Source organism: Athene noctua, chromosome 34 (assembly GCF_965140245.1).
Source record: "Athene noctua chromosome 34, bAthNoc1.hap1.1, whole genome shotgun sequence".
NCBI lineage: Eukaryota > Metazoa > Chordata > Aves > Strigiformes > Strigidae > Athene > Athene noctua.
Window position 1 is genome coordinate 167439 of NC_134070.1, and position 16973 is coordinate 184411.

General features: G+C 73.2%; 3 protein-coding genes across 3 annotated transcripts in view; 1 reads left to right on the forward strand and 2 right to left on the reverse strand.

The window, feature by feature from the left end:
• Positions 1-16973, reverse strand: part of LOC141972579 (uncharacterized) — a 710276-nt gene that overhangs the window by 103525 nt on the left and 589778 nt on the right. The gene's annotated exons all lie outside the window — the stretch shown is intronic.
• Positions 177-14735, forward strand: BAG6 (BAG cochaperone 6). The gene is given in 27 exon segments (XM_074930487.1): positions 177-277; positions 383-463; positions 558-675; positions 1235-1416; positions 2334-2387; positions 2474-2548; positions 2893-3062; positions 3156-3285; positions 4116-4224; positions 4227-4312; positions 4684-4726; positions 4729-4947; positions 5050-5109; positions 5483-5587; positions 6123-6178; positions 6181-6231; positions 6349-6391; positions 6394-6444; positions 7771-7959; positions 9365-9534; positions 10392-10445; positions 10959-11061; positions 11480-11604; positions 11824-11973; positions 12547-12575; positions 12826-12967; positions 14307-14735. Coding segments are annotated over 26 exon segments (2700 nt in total). The 5' UTR covers positions 177-277; positions 383-388; the 3' UTR covers positions 14418-14735.
• Positions 14559-16903, reverse strand: LOC141972536 (uncharacterized). The gene is made up of 7 exons (XM_074930429.1): positions 16808-16903; positions 16281-16578; positions 15913-16116; positions 15745-15812; positions 15465-15644; positions 15248-15310; positions 14559-15169 (listed from the first exon to the last, which is right to left on the reverse strand). The coding sequence occupies exons 1-7, from the start codon at positions 16901-16903 to the stop codon at positions 14624-14626; spliced, it is 1455 nt and encodes a 484-aa protein (XP_074786530.1). The 3' UTR covers positions 14559-14623.

Below are 16973 nucleotides of genomic sequence, written 5' to 3' on the forward strand. Positions count from 1 at the left end.
TCCCGCCCGGGGGGAGGCTGCGGGCGGGGCGGGGGGTGTCGTCGGCCGCCGTGGAGTCTCCGCGGAGGGGTTTGGGCCTGTGCGGAAGCGGCGTCGAGGTGCAGGCGCGCCTCGGGCAGCCCCTCCCGGCGGGAGCCTGTGGGAGGGGCGGGTCCTACGTGGGGTCCTACGCGGCGCACGCGCAGCGGCGTCGGCCGGTGCAGACGGGAGGGACGGAGCCGCCCGGCAGCGCCTCGGCCGCTTCCCCCCCCCGACCCCGGGAGACGCCGCAGCTGAGGTCGGGCCGCAGGGGGGGGGTCGGGGGGCGGTTTCGGGGCGTCCCGAGGTGTTGGGGGTCGGGTGGGTGAACCCCGAATTCCGCCTCCCCCCCGGTTCCCCTCAGGCCGCCATGGCGGAGGAGCGGCTGGAGGTGCTGGTGAAGACGCTGGACTCGCAGACCCGCAGCTTCCAGGTGGAGCCGGAGGTGAGGGGCGGGGGGGTGACGGGGAGGAGGTGACCCCCCCCCGATAAAAAAACCAACCCGAAAACGCTCAAACCTGCCGCGTGGGCTGGCGCAGATCTCGGTGCGCGAGTTCAAGGAGCGGATCGCGGGCGCCGTCAGCATCGCGGCCGAGAAGCAGCGGCTCATCTACCAGGGCCGCGTCCTGCAGGACGACAAGAGGCTGAAGGAATACAGTGAGGGGGGGCGCACGGGGGGGCTCTGCCGGGGGCGGCGAGAGGCCCGGGGGCGGGTCGGGAGGGGTTGGGGGGCCACTGTGGGGTGATTCAGGGCCGGGGGGGGGGATTTGGGGGGGTCGGGGGTGGGTTGGGGGGGGTGTTCAGGGCTGGGGGGGGTGGTTGGGGGTTAGAAGAGGGTTTGGGGGGGCCCCAGGGGGGTGATTCTGGGCTGGGGGGGGGAATTCGGAGGGCTCAGGGCAGGTTTGGGGGTGTTGGGGCCCCCCCTGTGGGGGTGTTCAGGTCTGGGGGGGGGTGGTTGGGGGTTAGAAGAGGGTTTGGGGGGGCCCCAGAGGGATAGGTCGGGGGGGGGGGGGCGTTGGGGACTGGGGGTGGAATTTGGGGGGGGTCGACAGGGTTTTGGGGGCTCCTATGGGGTGATTCAGGGCCGGGGGGGGGGATTTGGGGGGTCAGGGGTGGGTTGGGGCCCCCCCGTGGGGGTGTTCAGGGCTGGGGGGTGGGTTTGGGGGTGCCCAGGGCCCCCCCCCAGGTCGCTGACACCCCCCCGTTTCCCCCCTAGATGTGGGGGGCAAAGTGATCCACCTGGTGGAACGGGCCCCCCCCCAGGCCCAGTCGCCCTCGGGGGGGCCCTCGGGGCTGGGCTCCTCCCCCGCGCCCCCCCACAACGGGGGGGGCCCCCGCGGCGCCGCGCCCGACCGCAACAGCAACAGCTACGTCATGGTGGGCACCTTCAACCTGCCGGTGAGCGCCCGGGGGGGCAACACGCCGGGGGGGCGAGGGGGCGGGTTTGGGGCAACGGGGCGGGGCGGGGGCAGCAGGGAATGGATTGGGGCCAGAACACCCGGATTTTGTCAACGGGGGTGGGGTTTGGGGTAGAAACAGGTGGTTTTGGTCAACGGGGATGGATTTTTGGGCAAAAACGGGTTTTTTGTCAACAGGGATGGGGTTTTGGGTAAAAACACAAGTTTTTTGTCAACGGGGGTGGATTTTGGGGCAAAACCAGGCATTTTATGTCAACGGGGATGGATTTTTGGGTAAAACCAGCTTTTTTGTCAGCTGGTGTGGATTTTTAGATAAAAGAGGTGATGTTTTGTCAGCAGGGACGGATTTTTGGGTAAAACCAGGTTTTTTGCCGATCGAGATGGATTTTTTGGCAAAAACAGGCGTTTTTTGTCAACAGGGGTAGATTTTTGGGCAAAACTAGGCATTTTTTGTCAACGGGGATGGATTTTTGGGTAAAAACATATGTTTTTTGCCAACAGGGGTGGATTGTTGGGTGGAAACACGTGTATTTTGCTAATGGGGATGGATTTCTTGGCAAAAACAGGCGTTATTTGCCAACAGGGATGGATTTTTGGGTAAACTTAAGCGGTTTTTGCCAACAGGGTTGGATTTTTGGGTAAAAACACGTGGTTGTTGTCAACGGGGACAGATTTTTGGGTAAAAACGGGCGGCTTTTGCAAATGGGGATGGATTTTTGGGTAAAAACACGTGTACTTTGCCAGCGGGGCTGGGTTTTTGGGTAAAGGGCCGTGGTTTCCGTCGGCGAGGGGCGGGTTTTGGGGAACCCCCCCGTTTTCTGTCTCGGGGTGGCCCTGGGGGGACCCGCCCGTGTTCCCTCGCCCTGACGGACTTGGGGCGCGTTTTGCCGTTGGCAGATCGACGGCTCCTCCGTCGACGTCCACATCAACATGGACCAGGGGCCCGTGCAGGTGCGGCCGGGGGGGTCCTGGGGGCGTGGGGGGGTCCCGGGGGGGTTCGGGGGGTCCCTGACCACCCCCCGACCCCCCCGCTGCAGAGCGAGCCCCGGATGCGGCTGCTGGTGGCCCAGCACATGCTGCGGGACATCCAGGGGATCCTGAGCCGCCTGGAGGTGAGCGGGGACCCCCCCGTGGCCCCCCAGACCCCCCTCAAGCCCCCCCATGGCCCCCCAGACCCCCCTCGAACCTCCGTGACCCCCCAGACCCCCCTCAAACCCCCCCGTGGCCCCCCAGACCCCCCTCGAACCTCCGTGACCCCCCAGACCCCCCTCAAACCCCCCCGTGACCCCCCCAGACCCACCTCAAACCCCTGTGACACCCCCAGACCCCCCCAAACCCCCCCAGATCCCCCCAAAACCCCTGTGACCCCCCCAGAACCCCCAAAACCTTCCTGTGACCCCCCCAAAACCCCCTTTGACCCCCCCACCTCCCTTTTCTCGCCCCCCCCGCCCCGCAGAGCAGCGGCGCCCGCTCTCCCACCCAAGCCGAGGGCCCCCTCTCGCCCCCCCCCGACGAGCCCCCGGCCCCCCCCGAGTTGCGGATGGACCCCCCGGAGGCAGCAGCGGCCGCCGGGGCGGGGGGGGGCAGCAGCGAGGAGCCCCCCCCAGCCCCAGACGCCGCCGCCAAGTAAGCGGAAGGGCCGGGGGGAGAAGCGCGTCGGGGGGGCGGTTTGGTTTCTTTTCCCGTTTTCACCCTTTTTCTATAACGTCCCCCCCGCAGCCCCCCCTCGCCGCTGGAGCTGGTGGAGGTGCTGGGGGAGCTGCGGCGCCTCGAGGGGCGGCTGGAGCCGTTCCGCCAGCGCTACCAGGAGATCCTGGGCAGCGCCGCCTCCGCCGACTACAACAACAACGTGAGGCGCCCCCCCGGGGCGCGAGTCGGGGACCCCCCCCCCCAAAAACCCCCCCAAAAACCCCCCCAAAACCCCCAAACCCCATCCCGCGCGCCCCGGCCGTCCTTCCGCGCCAAACGTCCCCCTGCCGGGGGGGGGGGGTGTTTCGCCCCCTTTTGGTGCGGGTTCGATGTTTTTGGGGTGTGGGGGCAACGCGTGGGACCCCCCCCTTTAATTTTGGGTCGAAACGGTGCAACTTGCAGCCCGGTATTTATAGAAATAGTTTAATTTTGGGGGGTGTCCCCCCCCCAAACAATTTCTAATTATGGGGAGAATGGTGCGGGCTGCTTTAGTCCCGCCCCCTCCCGTCGGCGGTCGCTGATTGGCTGGAGCGGGGCCGGCGGTACCATTTGATTGACGGGGGGGGGGGTAAAACCATTTGGGGGGGGGCCCAAATGGGTTGGGGGGGGGTTAAAGCCCTCGGGGGAGGGGCTCAGAGGGTCAGGGGGGGCATTAAAGCCTTGGGGGGGGGGTCAAAGCCCTTGGGGGGGGTTAAAGACCACGGGGGGGGGGGTCACAGAGGGGCTGGGGGGGCATTAAAGCCCTCGGGGGGGGTTAAAGCTTTTGGGGGGGCCCCAAGGGGGTTGGGGGGGATTGAAGCCCTCGGGGGGGCCCCAAATGGGTTGGGGGGGGGGTTAAAGCCCTCGGGGGGGGTCTCAGAGGGTCTGGGGGGGGTTAAAGCCCTCGGGGAGGTCTGGGGGGGGGCGGGTCAGGTCCTTGGGGGTGCTGTGGCCGCGGGGGGTCTCCCGGCCGTTGAGGGCCCCCCCCGAGCCCGCCGTGCCCCCCCGCAGACGGAGGGCCGGGAGGAGGCGCAGCGGGTGGTGAACCTGGTGGGCGAGGGCCAGCGCCTGCTGGGGAACGCGCTGGTGGCGCTGTCGGAGCTGCGCTGCAACCTGGGGGGCCGCCCCCCCGCCCCCTGCACCTGGCGCGGCCCCTGCCCCACTACGGCCCCCCCATGCTGCTGCAGCAGGCGGCCATCCCCATCCAGGTGGGGCGAGGGGGCAATTGGGGGGGCGAGGGGGGAGTTGGGGGGGCGAGGGGGGAATTGGGGGGCAAGAGGGGGAATTGGGGGGGCATGGAGGGCTTAGGGGGGCAATTGGGGGGGCAAGAGGGGGAATTGGGGGGGCATGGAGGCCTTAGGGGGCAATTAGGGGGGTTGAGGGGGGGATTGGGGGGGGAATGAGGGGTTATGGGGTGAGGGGGGGCAAAATTCGGGGTTTGGGGGGAGGAACGGGGGGTTTTGGGGTGGGGGGGTGACTGTGATACGGAGGAGAGACAATTCTGGGGGGCTGTGGAGGGCTGTGGGGCAGGGGGGCCCCCCCCCTGTTATTCAGGGGGTCCCTAACGCCCCCCCCCCAGATCAACGTGGGCACCACGGTGACGATGACGGGGAACGGGGCTCGCCCCCCCGCCCCCCCCGCCCGGCTGAGAGCCCCCGGGCCCCGCCCCGCCCCCCCACCGCTCCCGGGGACCCCCCCGAGGGGCCGCTGCCGCCCCCCCGGGCCCCCCCCCGCCCCCGGGACCCCCCCCCGGGGCGCAACCGGGGCCGCCCCCCCCCGCGCGTCATCCGCATCTCGCACCAGACGGTGGAGCCGGTGGTGATGATGCACATGAACATCCAGGGTGAGCCGGACCCCCCGCGCCCCCCCCCCGCGGGGAGACCCCCCCCGACCCCCCGACCCCCCTGACCCCCGCCTGTCTCCGTGTGCCTCCCTGTCCCCCCAGAATCGGGCTCGCAGGCGCAGGGGGGCGCAGCCGGACCCCCCGGGCACGGCCTGGGCGTGGGTGAGCCGGGGGGGTCGGGGGACTCTTGGGGGGTTGGGGCGATTTTGGGGGGATTTGGGGCAATCTGGGGGGATTTGGGGGCTGAGGAGAATTTGGGGGGGGGTTGGGGGGATTTGGGGCCGTTTGGGGTCTGAGGAGAATTTTTTGGGGCAATTTTGGGGGGATTTGTTGGCTGAGGAGAATTTTGGGGGGATTTTGGGGGGATTTGGGGCCTGAGGAGAATTTTGGGGGGATTTTGGGGGGTTTGGGGACTCCTGGGGGTCCCTGGAAGGGATTTGGGGGATGTGGGGGGATTTGGGGGATTGGGGGGGGTTTCGGCACCCCCGGGGGTTCGGGGGTCCTGGGGGGTGGGTCTGACCCCGCTGCCCCCCAGGCGGGGCCCCCCTGCAGCTCCCGCCGCTGCCCCCCGAGTTCCTGCAGGCCGTGGCCCACCAGATCACGCAGCAGGCGCTGGCGGCCGCCGCCTCCGCCGCCACCGGTAGGGACGGGCACCGCCCGTGGATCCGCCCCAGAGATCTGCCCATAGCATGGCCCTGCCCCAGAGATCTGCCCCATAGCATGGCCCTGCCCAGAGATCTGCCCCATAGACCCACCCCATGGATCTGCCCCATGGATCCACCCCATAGCACTCTCACTGCCCCACAGCGCTGCCCCATAGCCCGTATCTGCCCCATAGCGCTTTCCCTGCCCCACAGCGCTGCCCCATAGCCCGTATCTGCCCCATAGCGCCCTCCCTGCCCCACAGCGCTGCCCCATAGCTCGTATCTGCCCCATAGCACCCTCCCTGCGCCACAGCGTTGCCCCATAGCCCGTATCTGCCCCATAGCACCCTCCCTGCCCCACAGCGCCGCCCCGTAGCCCGTATCTGCCCCATAGCCTGTGTCTACCCCGTAGCCGTTCTCTGCCCCACGGCGCCGCCCCCCAGCACCCCCCGCAGGGCGCGGGGCTGCCCCACAGCGAGGGGGGGTCGGGGGGCCAACGCCGCCCCCCTCACCCCCTGTTCCGCCCCCCAGGCCAGGCCGTGGGGGGATTCCAGGCCCCCGCCCGCGTGGTGATCGCCCGCCCCACGGCGTCCCCCCGCGCCCCACACACCCCGGAGCCCCCCAGGCCGCCGCCGCCCCCGTGAGTGGGGGAGGGGAGGGGCGGGGGTGGGGGAGGGGCCCCCGGGCGACCCACCGGGGGGAGGGGGGGGGTGTGGGGGGCAGGGAACCCCCCCGTGACCCCCCTGGACCCCCCCAGGCCCCCGGGGGGGGCGCGTCCCTGGCGCAGGTGATCAGCGGCCTCGTGGGCAGCTCCTGATGCAGCCGCTGGTGCTGGGTGAGGGCACTGGGGGCACTGGGAGGGACTGGGGGGAGACTGGGGGGCACTGGGGGGGACTGGGAGGGACTGGGGGGGTGCTGGGGGAGACTGGGACGGACTGGGAGGGTACTGGGGGGGACTGGGAGGGTACTGGGAGGGACTGGGGGGTGCTGGGAGGGACTGGGGGGTGCTGGAAGTCAATGGGGTGATACTGGGGGGCGCTGGGAGGGACTGGGGGGCGCTGGGAGGGACTGGGAGGATACTGGGAGGGACTGGGTGATACTGGGAGGGGGCTGGGGGTGCCGCAGCCCCCTGACCCCTCCTCCCCTCCCCCAGCCCAGGGCGGCTCCTCTGCGGCCCCGCCCGCCCCTCCCCCCCCGCCCTCCTCCTCCCCCTCCCCCCCTCGGGCTCGGGCCCGGCCCCGCCCCCTCCCGCCCCCACCATGCCCCCCGCCCCTCCCCTGGCGCCCCCCGGCCCCGCCCCCCCGCGGGGGCAGCCCCCGGGGGTCCCGTCCCCGCGGCCTCGGCCCCGCCCCCCTCCTCCTCCCCCTCCCCCCCGGGGGCGGGGCCGAGGGGCCGCCATTGGCCCAGCTGCTGGGGGGGCTCTTGGGGGCGGGGCCCGCGCCGGGCGTGGCCGTGGCGGTGCCGGGAGGGACCTTCCTGCAGGGTGTGGCCGAGCTGCTGCAGGTGGGGCGGGGCCTAAGGGGGCGGGGCTGCAGGGAGGGTCAACGGCTCGGGGCGGGGCCTGGTAGGGAGGGGCAGCGGGGGTCTCAAGGGCAGGAGGCGGGGCCACGGGGACAACATGGCGGCGGTGGGTGGGGCCTGAGGGGGCGGGGGTCGATGCGGTGGTGGGCGGGGCTTGAGGGGAGGGGGCAGGGGCTCCATCTTGTGGGTGGGGACTGAGGAGGGGGCGTGGTCTCATGCTCGTGGTGGGTGGGGCTTGATGGGAGGGGGCGGGGCCTCGGTGCCAATCTTGGGGCTGGGGGTGCTGAGGGGAGGGGGCGGGGCCTCAAGCTTTTGGCGGCGGGCGTGGCCTCGAGGGGAGGGGGTGGGGCTTGCAGAGACTCTGGGATGTGGGCGGGGCCTCGTGTCTGCGGGGCGAGGCCTGGGGAAGGGGCGGAGCCTCCGGTCTCCCGCCCCCTCCCCCCTCCTCCTCTCTAACCCCATTCTCCCCTCCCCCACAGGCCACCCAGGGCGGCCCCTCCCCCCCCCCCTCCCGACGCCCCTCCCCCCGCCGACCCAGCCCCCCCTCCCCCCTCCCCCCCTCCCCCTCCCCCGCAGGACGTTTCCCCGCCCTCCCCCTCCCCCCCCTCCTCCCCCCTCCCGCCCCCTCCCGCCGAGGGGGCGGGGCCGGGGGCGGGGCGCGCGGGGGGCGTGGCCGAGGCGCTGCCCCCCGAGTTCTTCACGAGCGTGGTGCAGGGCGTGCTCAGCTCCATGCTGGGCTCGCTGGGCGCCCCGCCCCCCCCCGGGCCCCCCGAGAGCATCGCGGCCTTCCTGCAGCGCCTCGGCGGGGGCGGGGCCTTCCCCGAGGGGGCGGCGCCCGGGCCCGACGGTGAGGGCGGGGCCAGGGGAGGGGGCGGGGACACGGGAGGGGAGGGGCGGGGCCTTCCCTGAGGGGGCGGCGCCCGGGCCCGACGGTGAGGGCGGGGCCGCGGGGGCGGGGCCAAGGGGAGGGGGCGGGGCCGCGGGAGATGGGGAGGGGGGACAGGGGAGGGGGGTCACGGGTGCCAACGCGCCGGTTTGACCCAAGTTCACTTTTTTTTCCCCAAATTCACTTTTTTGGGGTTTTTCGGGGCGCCGTGCCCCCCTCACCCCGTGTTTGCCCCCCGGGGTTTTTCGGGGCGCCGTGCCCCCCTCACCCCGTGTTTGCCCCCCGGGGTTTTTCGGGGCGCCGTGCCCCCCTCACCCCGTGTTTGCCCCCCAGGGTTTTTCGGGGCGCCGTGCCCCCCTCACCCCGTGTTTGCCCCCCGGCGTTTTTCGGGGCGCCGTGCCCCCCTCACCCCGTGTTTGCCCCCCGGCGTTTTTCGGGGCGCCGTGCCCCCCTCACCCCGTGTTTGCCCCCCAGGGTTTTTCGGGGCGCCGTGCCCCCCTCACCCCGTGTTTGCCCCCCAGGGTTTTTCGGGGCGCCGTGCCCCCCTCACCCCGTGTTTGCCCCCCAGGGTTTTTCGGGGCGCCGTGCCCCCCTCACCCCGTGTTTGCCCCCCAGGGTTTTTCGGGGCGCCGTGCCCCCCTCACCCCGTGTTTGCCCCCCGGGGTTTTTCGGGGCGCCGTGCCCCCCTCACCCCGTGTTTGCCCCCCAGGGTTTTTCGGGGCGCCGTGCCCCCCTCACCCCGTGTTTGCCCCCCAGGGTTTTTCGGGGCGCCGTGCCCCCCTCACCCCGTGTTTGCCCCCCAGGGTTTTTCGGGGCGCCGTGCCCCCCTCACCCCGTGTTTGCCCCCCAGGGTTTTTCGGGGCGCCGTGCCCCCCTCACCCCGTGTTTGCCCCCCAGGGTTTTTCGGGGCGCCGTGCCCCCCTCACCCCGTGTTTGCCCCCCAGGGTTTTTCGGGGCGCCGTGCCCCCCTCACCCCGTGTTTGCCCCCCAGGGTTTTTCGGGGCGCCGTGCCCCCCTCACCCCGTGTTTGCCCCCCAGGGTTTTTCGGGGCGCCGTGCCCCCCTCACCCCGTGTTTGCCCCCCGGGGTTTTTTGGGGCGCCGTGCCCCCCTCACCCCGTGTTTGCCCCCCAGGGTTTTTCGGGGCGCCGTGCCCCCCTCACCCCGTGTTTGCCCCCCAGGGTTTTTCGGGGCGCCGTGCCCCCCTCACCCCGTGTTTGCCCCCCGGGGTTTTTCGGGGCGCCGTGCCCCCTCACCCCGTGTTTGCCCCCCAGGGTTTTTCGGGGCGCCGTGCCCCCCTCACCCCGTGTTTGCCCCCCGGGGTTTTTTGGGGCGCCGTGCCCCCCTCACCCCGTGTTTGCCCCCCAGGGTTTTTCGGGGCGCTGCTCTCGCTCATCTGCCACCACCTCTCCATGGTGGACGTGGTGCTGCTGCTCCACGGGCGCTGCCACCCCCTGCAGCGCCTCCAGCCGCTGCTGCGCCGCTGCTTCCGCCAGCGCTACCTGGGGGGGCGCGACCCCACCGACGGCAACGTGCGGGTGAGCGCCCCCCCGGCACCCCTCAACCGGCCCCTGAACCCCCAAACCAACCCTGCGCCCCTAAACCGGCCTCTGAACCCCGAAACTTCCCCTGGGACCCCAAACCCGCCCCTGAACCCCCAAACACCCCCCGGCACCCCAAAACCAGCCCCACGCCCCAAACACCCCCGGCACCCCCAAACACCCCCCCGAACCCAACCCCTGAACCCCAAAACCACCCCCTGAACCCCAAAACTGCCCCTGGGACCCCAAAATAGACCCCTGGGACCCCAAAACCGCCCCTGAACCCCCAAACACCCCCCGGCACCCCAAAACCCAGCCCCACGCCCCAAACACCCCCCGCACCCCCAAACACCCCCCCGAACCCAACCCCTGAACCCCAAAACCACCCCCTGAACCCCAAAACTGCCCCTGGGACCCCAAAATAGACCCCTGGGACCCCAAAACCGCCCCTGAACCCCCAAACACCCCCCGGCACCCCAAAACCAGCCCCCACACCCCAAAACCACCCCCAAACCCCCCCAGCACCCTGAAACCGCCCCCGGGACCTCAAGCCACCCCCCAAAACCCCCCCCGCACCCCCAAAACCGAACCCAGCACCCCAACCCCCCCCGAAACCCTCCCTGAACCCCCAAACCCCCCCAGCACCCCAAAACTGCCCCCGGGACCCCAAACCCCCCCCCAGCACCCCAAAACTGCCCCTGAGCCCCCCCAGCACCCCAAACTCAGCCCCCTCCACCCCCAAAGCCCCCCCCAGCGCCATAGCCCCTCCCCCCAACACCCCGGACCCCCCAAATTGTCCCCCTGGGGGGGGGGACACCCCCAATCGCCCCGGGGCGCTGACGGGGCTCTGGCAGGCGGCGACGCACGCGCTGGTGACGGGGCTGGAGGAGTTCATCCGGGAGAGCTTCGTGAGTGGGGCTGGGGGGCTCTGGGGGTCACTTGTGGGGCTGGGGGGGCTCTGAGGGGTCAGTTGTGGGGCTGGGGGGCACTTGTGGGGCTGGGGGGGCTCTGGGGGTCACCTGTGGGGCTGGGGGGGGCACTTGTGGGGCTGGGGGGCACCTGTGGGGCTGGGGGGGCTCTGGGGGTCAGTTGTGGGGCTGGGGGGCACCTGTGGGGCTGGGTGGGCTCCCGTGGGGTGGGGGGGCTCTGGGGGGTCAGTTGTGGGGCTGGGGGGCACCTGTGGGGCTGGGGGGGCTCTGAGGGGTCAGTTACGGGGTTGGGGGGCAGGTGTGGGGCTGGGGGGGCAGGTGTGGGGCTGGGGGGCTCTGGGCTCCTTACAGAGTGTGTGTGTGTGGGCAGAAGAGTCTCTGTGGGGCTGGGGGGGCTCTGGGGGGTCACTTACGGGGCAGGGGGGGGTCTCCGTGGGTCTGGGGGCGCCGCGGGGGGGTCTCCGGGGTCTCACCCCCCCGGTGCCCCCCCAGGCCGGGGTGCGCGTGGCCGAGGGGGTCGACATCACCCGAACCAACATGGAGTTCCTGCAGGAGCAGTTCAACCGCATCGCGCTGCACGTGCTGCGCTGCACCGGTGGGGCGGGGGGCGCGGGGGGGCACACGGGGCCGGGGGGGGACATGGGGGGGTCACATGGGGCCGGGGGGGTACATGGGGGGGGTCACGGTGCTGGGGAAGGGGCTTCGGGGGGTCTGGGAAGGGGCAAGGGGGGGCAGTGTGGCCCTGGGGGGGGCTGGGAACCACTTCGGGGGGGGTCTTGGGGGCCGGGGGGGGGCTGGGAGTGCCCGAGTCCCCCTGGGGGGGGTCTGTGGGTCGCTACGCCCCCCCGTGGGGCGCCAGGGGGGGTCCTGGGGGGCACCGGTGTGTCTGGGCCCCCCCGTGGGGTGTCCAGATGGTCCTGGGGGGCCCCGAGTCCCTCTGGGGGGTCCTGGGGGGGGGTCTGTGTGTCCGGGGGGGTCTCTGACCCCCCCCCCCCGCCCGTGTCCCCCCCCAGACGGGACGTTCGGGCCGCGGCTGCTGGAGCTCTGCAACCGGGGGCTGTTCGAGTGCCTGGCGCTGAACCTGCACTGCCTGCGGGGGGAGCGCGCCGCGCTGGGGGCCCTCATCAGCGAGCGCATCGTGAGCGGGGGGGGCGCGGGGGGCGGGGGGGGGCGCGGGGGGGGGCGGGGGGGGCCCGGGGGGGGCTAAGAGTGCGTTCAGGGCATCTGGGGGGGTTGGGGAGGGGGGGCGGGGGTTTGGCAGGGTTTAGGGGGGTTTGGGGGATGTTGGGGGGTCCCCATGGGGTCGGGGGGGCTGCCCGGCCCCCCGCCCCCCCGCTGACCCCCCCGTGCCCCCCAGCGGCGCCTGTCGGCCGACGTGTCGCCGTCGCTGGTGGGGTGGCTGACGGCGGTGGTGGGGCTGCGCCTGCAGGCGGTGCTGGAGCAGATGCCCGTCACCCCCGAGCAGGTGCTGCCCTACGTGCGGCGCCTGGGGGAGCCCCCCCGGCAGGTACGGCCCCGCCCCGACACGCCCCGACACGCCCCGCCCGCGGGACACGAGATAACACCCGTGCAGACACACGGGGACGTGGCCCCACCCACAGGGACACACACATACGGACACGCCCACACAGACACGTGGACACGCCCATGCAGACATGCCCACACAGACACGTGGACACGCCCATGCAGACACACCCACACAGACACGTGGACACGCCCATGTAGACACACCCACATGGACACACCCACATGGACACGCCCATGCAGACACACCCACACAGACACGCCCGCAGACACACGGAAATGCCCACACAGAGACACACCCACACGGCCCCGCCCACACGGCCCCACCCACGCACACACGTCCCTGCCTACACAGACCCCTCCCCCCGGACACACCCAGCAACCCGCCTGCCCACCGTCCACCCACCGCCTGGCCCCGCCCCACACCCCGCCCCGCCCACACGTCCCCTCCCCCACCCTGGCCAACCCCTCCCCCCACACACAGACAACGCTGCCCCTCCCCCCCCCGACTGCCCCTCCCCCCCGGCCCCGCCCCCTCTGACCCCTCCCCCCGCAGCCGCTGCCCGAGGAGCCAATGGAGCTGCAGGAGGCGGCGCCGCCCCGGAGGAAGCGCAGGTGGGGGAGGGGCCGGCGCTCAGCCGGGGGGGCGGGGGAGGGGCGGCCTTCCCCCCGGCCCCGCCCCCGCTGACCCTCGGCTCCCCTCCCCCGCAGCGGGACGGCGCCGGCTCCCCCGCCCCCGCCACCACGGCGGAGGAGGCCCTGCCCCCCCCGAGAGCGAGCCCTGGGCCGCCGCCGTGCCCCCGGTGAGTGGGGGCGGGGCGGGCGGGGCGGGGCGGGGCGCGGCGCGGCGCTGACCCCTCCCCCCGCAGGAGTGGGTGCCAATCATCCGCGAGGACGCCCAGAGCCAGCGCAAGGGGAAGCCGCAGCCGCCCCTCAGCGACGCCTACCTGAGCGGGATGCCGGCCAAGCGCCGCAAGGTGGGGCTGCCCCCCGCGACCCCCGGCCTGACCCACAGCGTGACCCATAGACCGACCCACAGTGTGACCCATAGACCGACCCATAGACTGACTCACGGCCTGACCCACAGACCGACAAACTGTGACTCACAGCCTGACCCATAGCGTGCCCCATTGCAACCTATAGCCTGACCCATGGCGACCCACAGGCTGACCCATAGTGTGACCCACCATGCCCCATAGCCTGACCCACCGCGGCTCAGAGACTGACCCATAGCCTGACCCACCGCGACCCATAGCCTGACCCACGCCCTGAGCCACAGCAGGAGCCTGAGTGCCCCGTAACGGGACCCACAGCGCCCCACACACCCTGCCCCACGGCAGGACCCGCCCTGCCCCACACCCCGCCCCATAGCCTGCCCCACGCCCCGCCCCCGCTGACCCGCCCCCCCGCAGACCATGCAGGCCGAGGGGCCGCCGCTGCTGCTGGCCGAGGCCGGTGGGTCGCGCCGCCCGCGCCGCCGGGGCCCGGCCCCTGGGGCCCCCCGAGAGCCTCAGCCGGGGAGCTGAGCGAGGGGCCGCTGCAGGAGGGGTACCGGCAGCAGGTGAGGGGGAGGGGGCGGGGGGAGGGGCAGCGGCAGCAGGTGAGGGGGAGGGCGGGGGGAGGGGTAACGGCAGCAGGTGAGGGGAGGGGCGGGGGAGGGGCACCGGCAGCAGGTGAGGGGGAGGGGCGGGGGGAGGGGCAGCGGCAGCAGGTGAGGGGGAGGGGCGGGGGGAGGGGGCAGCGGCAGCAGGTGAGGGGGAGGGGCGGGGGAGGGGTACCGGCAGCAGGTGAGGGGGAGGGGCGGGGGGAGGGGCAGCGGCAGCCGGTGAGGGGAGGGGCGGGGGAGGGGGTACCGGCAGCAGGTGAGGGGGAGGGGCGGGGGGAGGGGCACCGGCAGCAGGTGAGGGGGAGGGGCGGGGGAGGGGCAGCGGCAGCAGGTGAGGGGGAGGGGCGGGGGGAGGGGCACCGGCAGCAGGTGAGGGGGAGGCGGGGGAAAGGGCAGCGGGGAAGTGGGAGGGGCACGGGGGGGGGAGGGGCGGGGGAGGGGCAGCAGGTACGGGAGGGGTGTGGGGGAGGGGTATTTGCATGTACGTGGGGGAGGGGCGTGGGGGGAGGAGCATCGGTAACAAGCACGGGGGGGAGGGGCGCCAACCCAGGGAGGGGGCGGGGCTAAAGTGGGTGTGGCCCGGTGTGGGCGGGGCCGAGTGCGCCCCTCCCCCACTACGGTCGGGAATCGTTGTTCTGTGGTGATTGGGGGAGGGGCCCGCGGTGGGCGTGTCCGCGGAGGGGGCTGTCCCAGCGCGGCCCCTCCCCCAGCTCCAGGCCGACCTGCAGCGGCGGCTCCGCGAGGACCCCGACTTCTCCCCCCGGCGCTTCCCCAACGCGCAGCGCGCCTTCCTCGAGCCGCCCCGCCCCCCCCCGCAATAAAGGCTGCCCCGCCCCTCCCCCACGACTCGCTCCACGATTCATTTCATTTTGTTTTATTCGTTTTTTTTTTTATTTATTTTCCTGTATTTTATTTTCCGGGTTCGGGGGGGGGGTGGGGGGGGAGGTTTTATTTTCTGTGGGTTTTTATTTTTTATTTTTTGAAATTTTTTTTTTTTGCAAACTGAGTCTTTTTTTTTTGTCCGTTTTTAACGTTTCTTTAACAAAGGGGGAGGGGCAGGGAGCCGGTTTGGGGGGGAGGGGTGTGTGGGGGGGGAGGGGTCACCCCATAGATTTATCCCGGCCTCCCCTCCCCCCCCCCACATAAATAGGGAGGGGTGGGGGGTGGAGCCCCCCCGCGGGGCGTCACTGTGGGCGGGGCCGCGGCCCCGGGGGGCTCCAGGGGCCGGGGGGAGCCCCCGGGGGGGTCCCCAAGCGCTGGGGGGTCGCCGCGGCAGCGGGGGAGGGGCGGCGCGGGGCAGGGGCCCGCGGGGGGGAGGGGCGGAGTTGGGCGGCGGGGGAGGGGCCGGGGGAGGCGCCCCGGGGGGAGGGGGCGGCTCCGAGGGGCGTCCGCGCCCCCCTCCCCCTCCCCGCCGCCTCGGGGCGGCCCCCGGGGGGGGGGGAAGGGCCGGGCCGGGGGGGCCACGAGGCGGCCGAGGGGCAGCAGGGGGAGGGGCGCGGGGGGCGGCCCCGGGGGGGGCCCCGAAGTTGACGACGGGCGGCGGCACCGGCGGCTCCACCACGGGCAGCAGCATCTGCGGGGGGCGGGGCGTCAGCGGGGGCGGGGCCGGGCCGCAGGGGGCGGGGCCGAGCGCGGGAGGGGGCGGGGCTACCTGCTGGAAGCTGCCCTGGCCCTGCCCGTAGAAATCCGAGGGCGGAGTCAGCTCCTGCCGCACCTTGGGGGCGGGGACACGGGCACGCACGTCACTGAAGGGGCGGGGCTCGCTTTGGCCCCTCCCCCGCAGCCCGCCCCCCTCCCCCGCGGGTTATCGCAGCTCGCGGCCCCGCCCCGCCCCACCCTGCCCCGCCCCGCCCGGCGCCGCCCCTCACCTGGAGCAGGGGGGGTCGGGGCAGAAGGGGGGGCTGTAGAGGAAGGGGGGGGCGGGGGGGTACAGCAGCCCCCCGGCCCCCCCCAGCTTGGCCAGCTCGGGGCCCCCCAGGGGCGGGAACTCCACGAAGGGGCCCTTGAGGGGGAGGGGGGGCAGCCCCGCCCCCGCCACGAACACCGGCCTGCCGAGGGGGAGGGGCGTCAGCGAGGGGCCCCCCCGGACGCCCCCGGGCCGGGGGGGGGTCGGGGGGGTGTTGGGGGGCGGGGGCCCCCCCGCGGTACCTGTAGGGGGTCCCCGGGCGGAAGCTGCTGCCGGCGCCCAGCGGCGACTCCACGGGGGGGGTGGGGACCTTCGGGGGGGGGCAGGGGGGGTCTCAGCCCCACAACTGCCCCCCCGCACCCCCCCCCGCCCCCGGAACCGCCCCCCCCGACCCCCAACGCCCCCCATACCTGACCCACGGCGCCGCCCCCCCCGTAGAACACCTCGGGGTACAGGCGCTGGCCGGGCCGGGGGGGTCCCCGCTGGCGGGGGGGGGCGCGCCCGGACCCCCTTTAGTGTCGGGGGGTCGCGCCGGGGGGGCCTCGGAGACACCGTGGGGCTGGGGGGGCCCCCCCCCCCGGGAAGAGGCTCCCAGTCGCGGGGGCAGCGTCGAGCTGGGGGGGGGCAAACACAGAGACAGGGTGAACCCCAAAGACCCCCCACACCCCACTGCCCCCCCCCCCCTATTGTGCGCCCCAAAATCCTGCCCCCCCCCCCGAATCCCACCGGCCCCCCCCATCCCGATACCCCCCCCCCGAATCCCGGCGCCCCCCCTCACCCCCTCGGCCGCGGGGGGGTCGCTGCCTCCTTCTCTGCGCCGCGGTGCCGGGGGTCGCTCTCAGGGTGGGGGGGGGACGTCGCCCCCCACCCCTCGGCCCCCCCCGTGGCCCCCGATGTCTGGGGGGGGTGCGGGGGGGGCACCCAGGGCTCGGGGCCGCCCCCCGACGACACACACCCCCCCCCCGCCGCCCTCGGCCCCCCCCGGCCCGGCTCCTCGGGGGGGGCGGCGGGGGTTTGGATTTTTCAGCCCGTTGAGACCCGATGGGACCCGGGGGGGGCGCGGGGGGGGCGCCAGCCTGGGGGGGGGGGCACAAAACCGGGGTGAGGGGGGGTCTGAGCCCCCCCACACCCCCAGGGTGGGTTTTTCGGGGCGGGGGGTGGGGGGGTGGTTTTCCCCCCCCCGTTTTACTTCTCGTCGCGGGGGGGGAGGCAGCGCCGCGCATCGGGGGGTCCCTCGGGCTGGGGGGGGCCCGTGTGCCCCCCTCGCGGCCGCCGCCCCCCGCGGGGGGGGTTTTGGGGGGGCGCTTTGAGCCCCCCGTCGGGGGAGCTGCGCTGGCTGCAGGCGGCCGAGGAGGCGCCCGAGTCCCCGCTCAGCTCCACGCCGCTGTCCGAGGGGCTCATCTGGGGGCGGGGGAGGAGACACGGGGGGGGCACTGAGGGACCCCCCAAGATGCGGGCGGGCCCCACAGCC

Excerpts from the sequence above, each read along its gene's own strand:
- LOC141972536 (XM_074930429.1), bottom strand. The coding sequence starts at position 16,903 with ATGAGCCCCTCGGACAGCGGCGTGGAGCTGAGCGGGGACTCGGGCGCC. Across the intron at positions 15,645-15,744 it reads CGCCCGGGGACCCCCTACAG|GCCGGTGTTCGTGGCGGGGG; the intron begins GTACCGCGGGGG and ends CCCCCTCGGCAG. Across the intron at positions 15,311-15,464 it reads CCCGACCCCCCCTGCTCCAG|GTGCGGCAGGAGCTGACTCC; the intron begins GTGAGGGGCGGC and ends CCCGCCCCCAAG.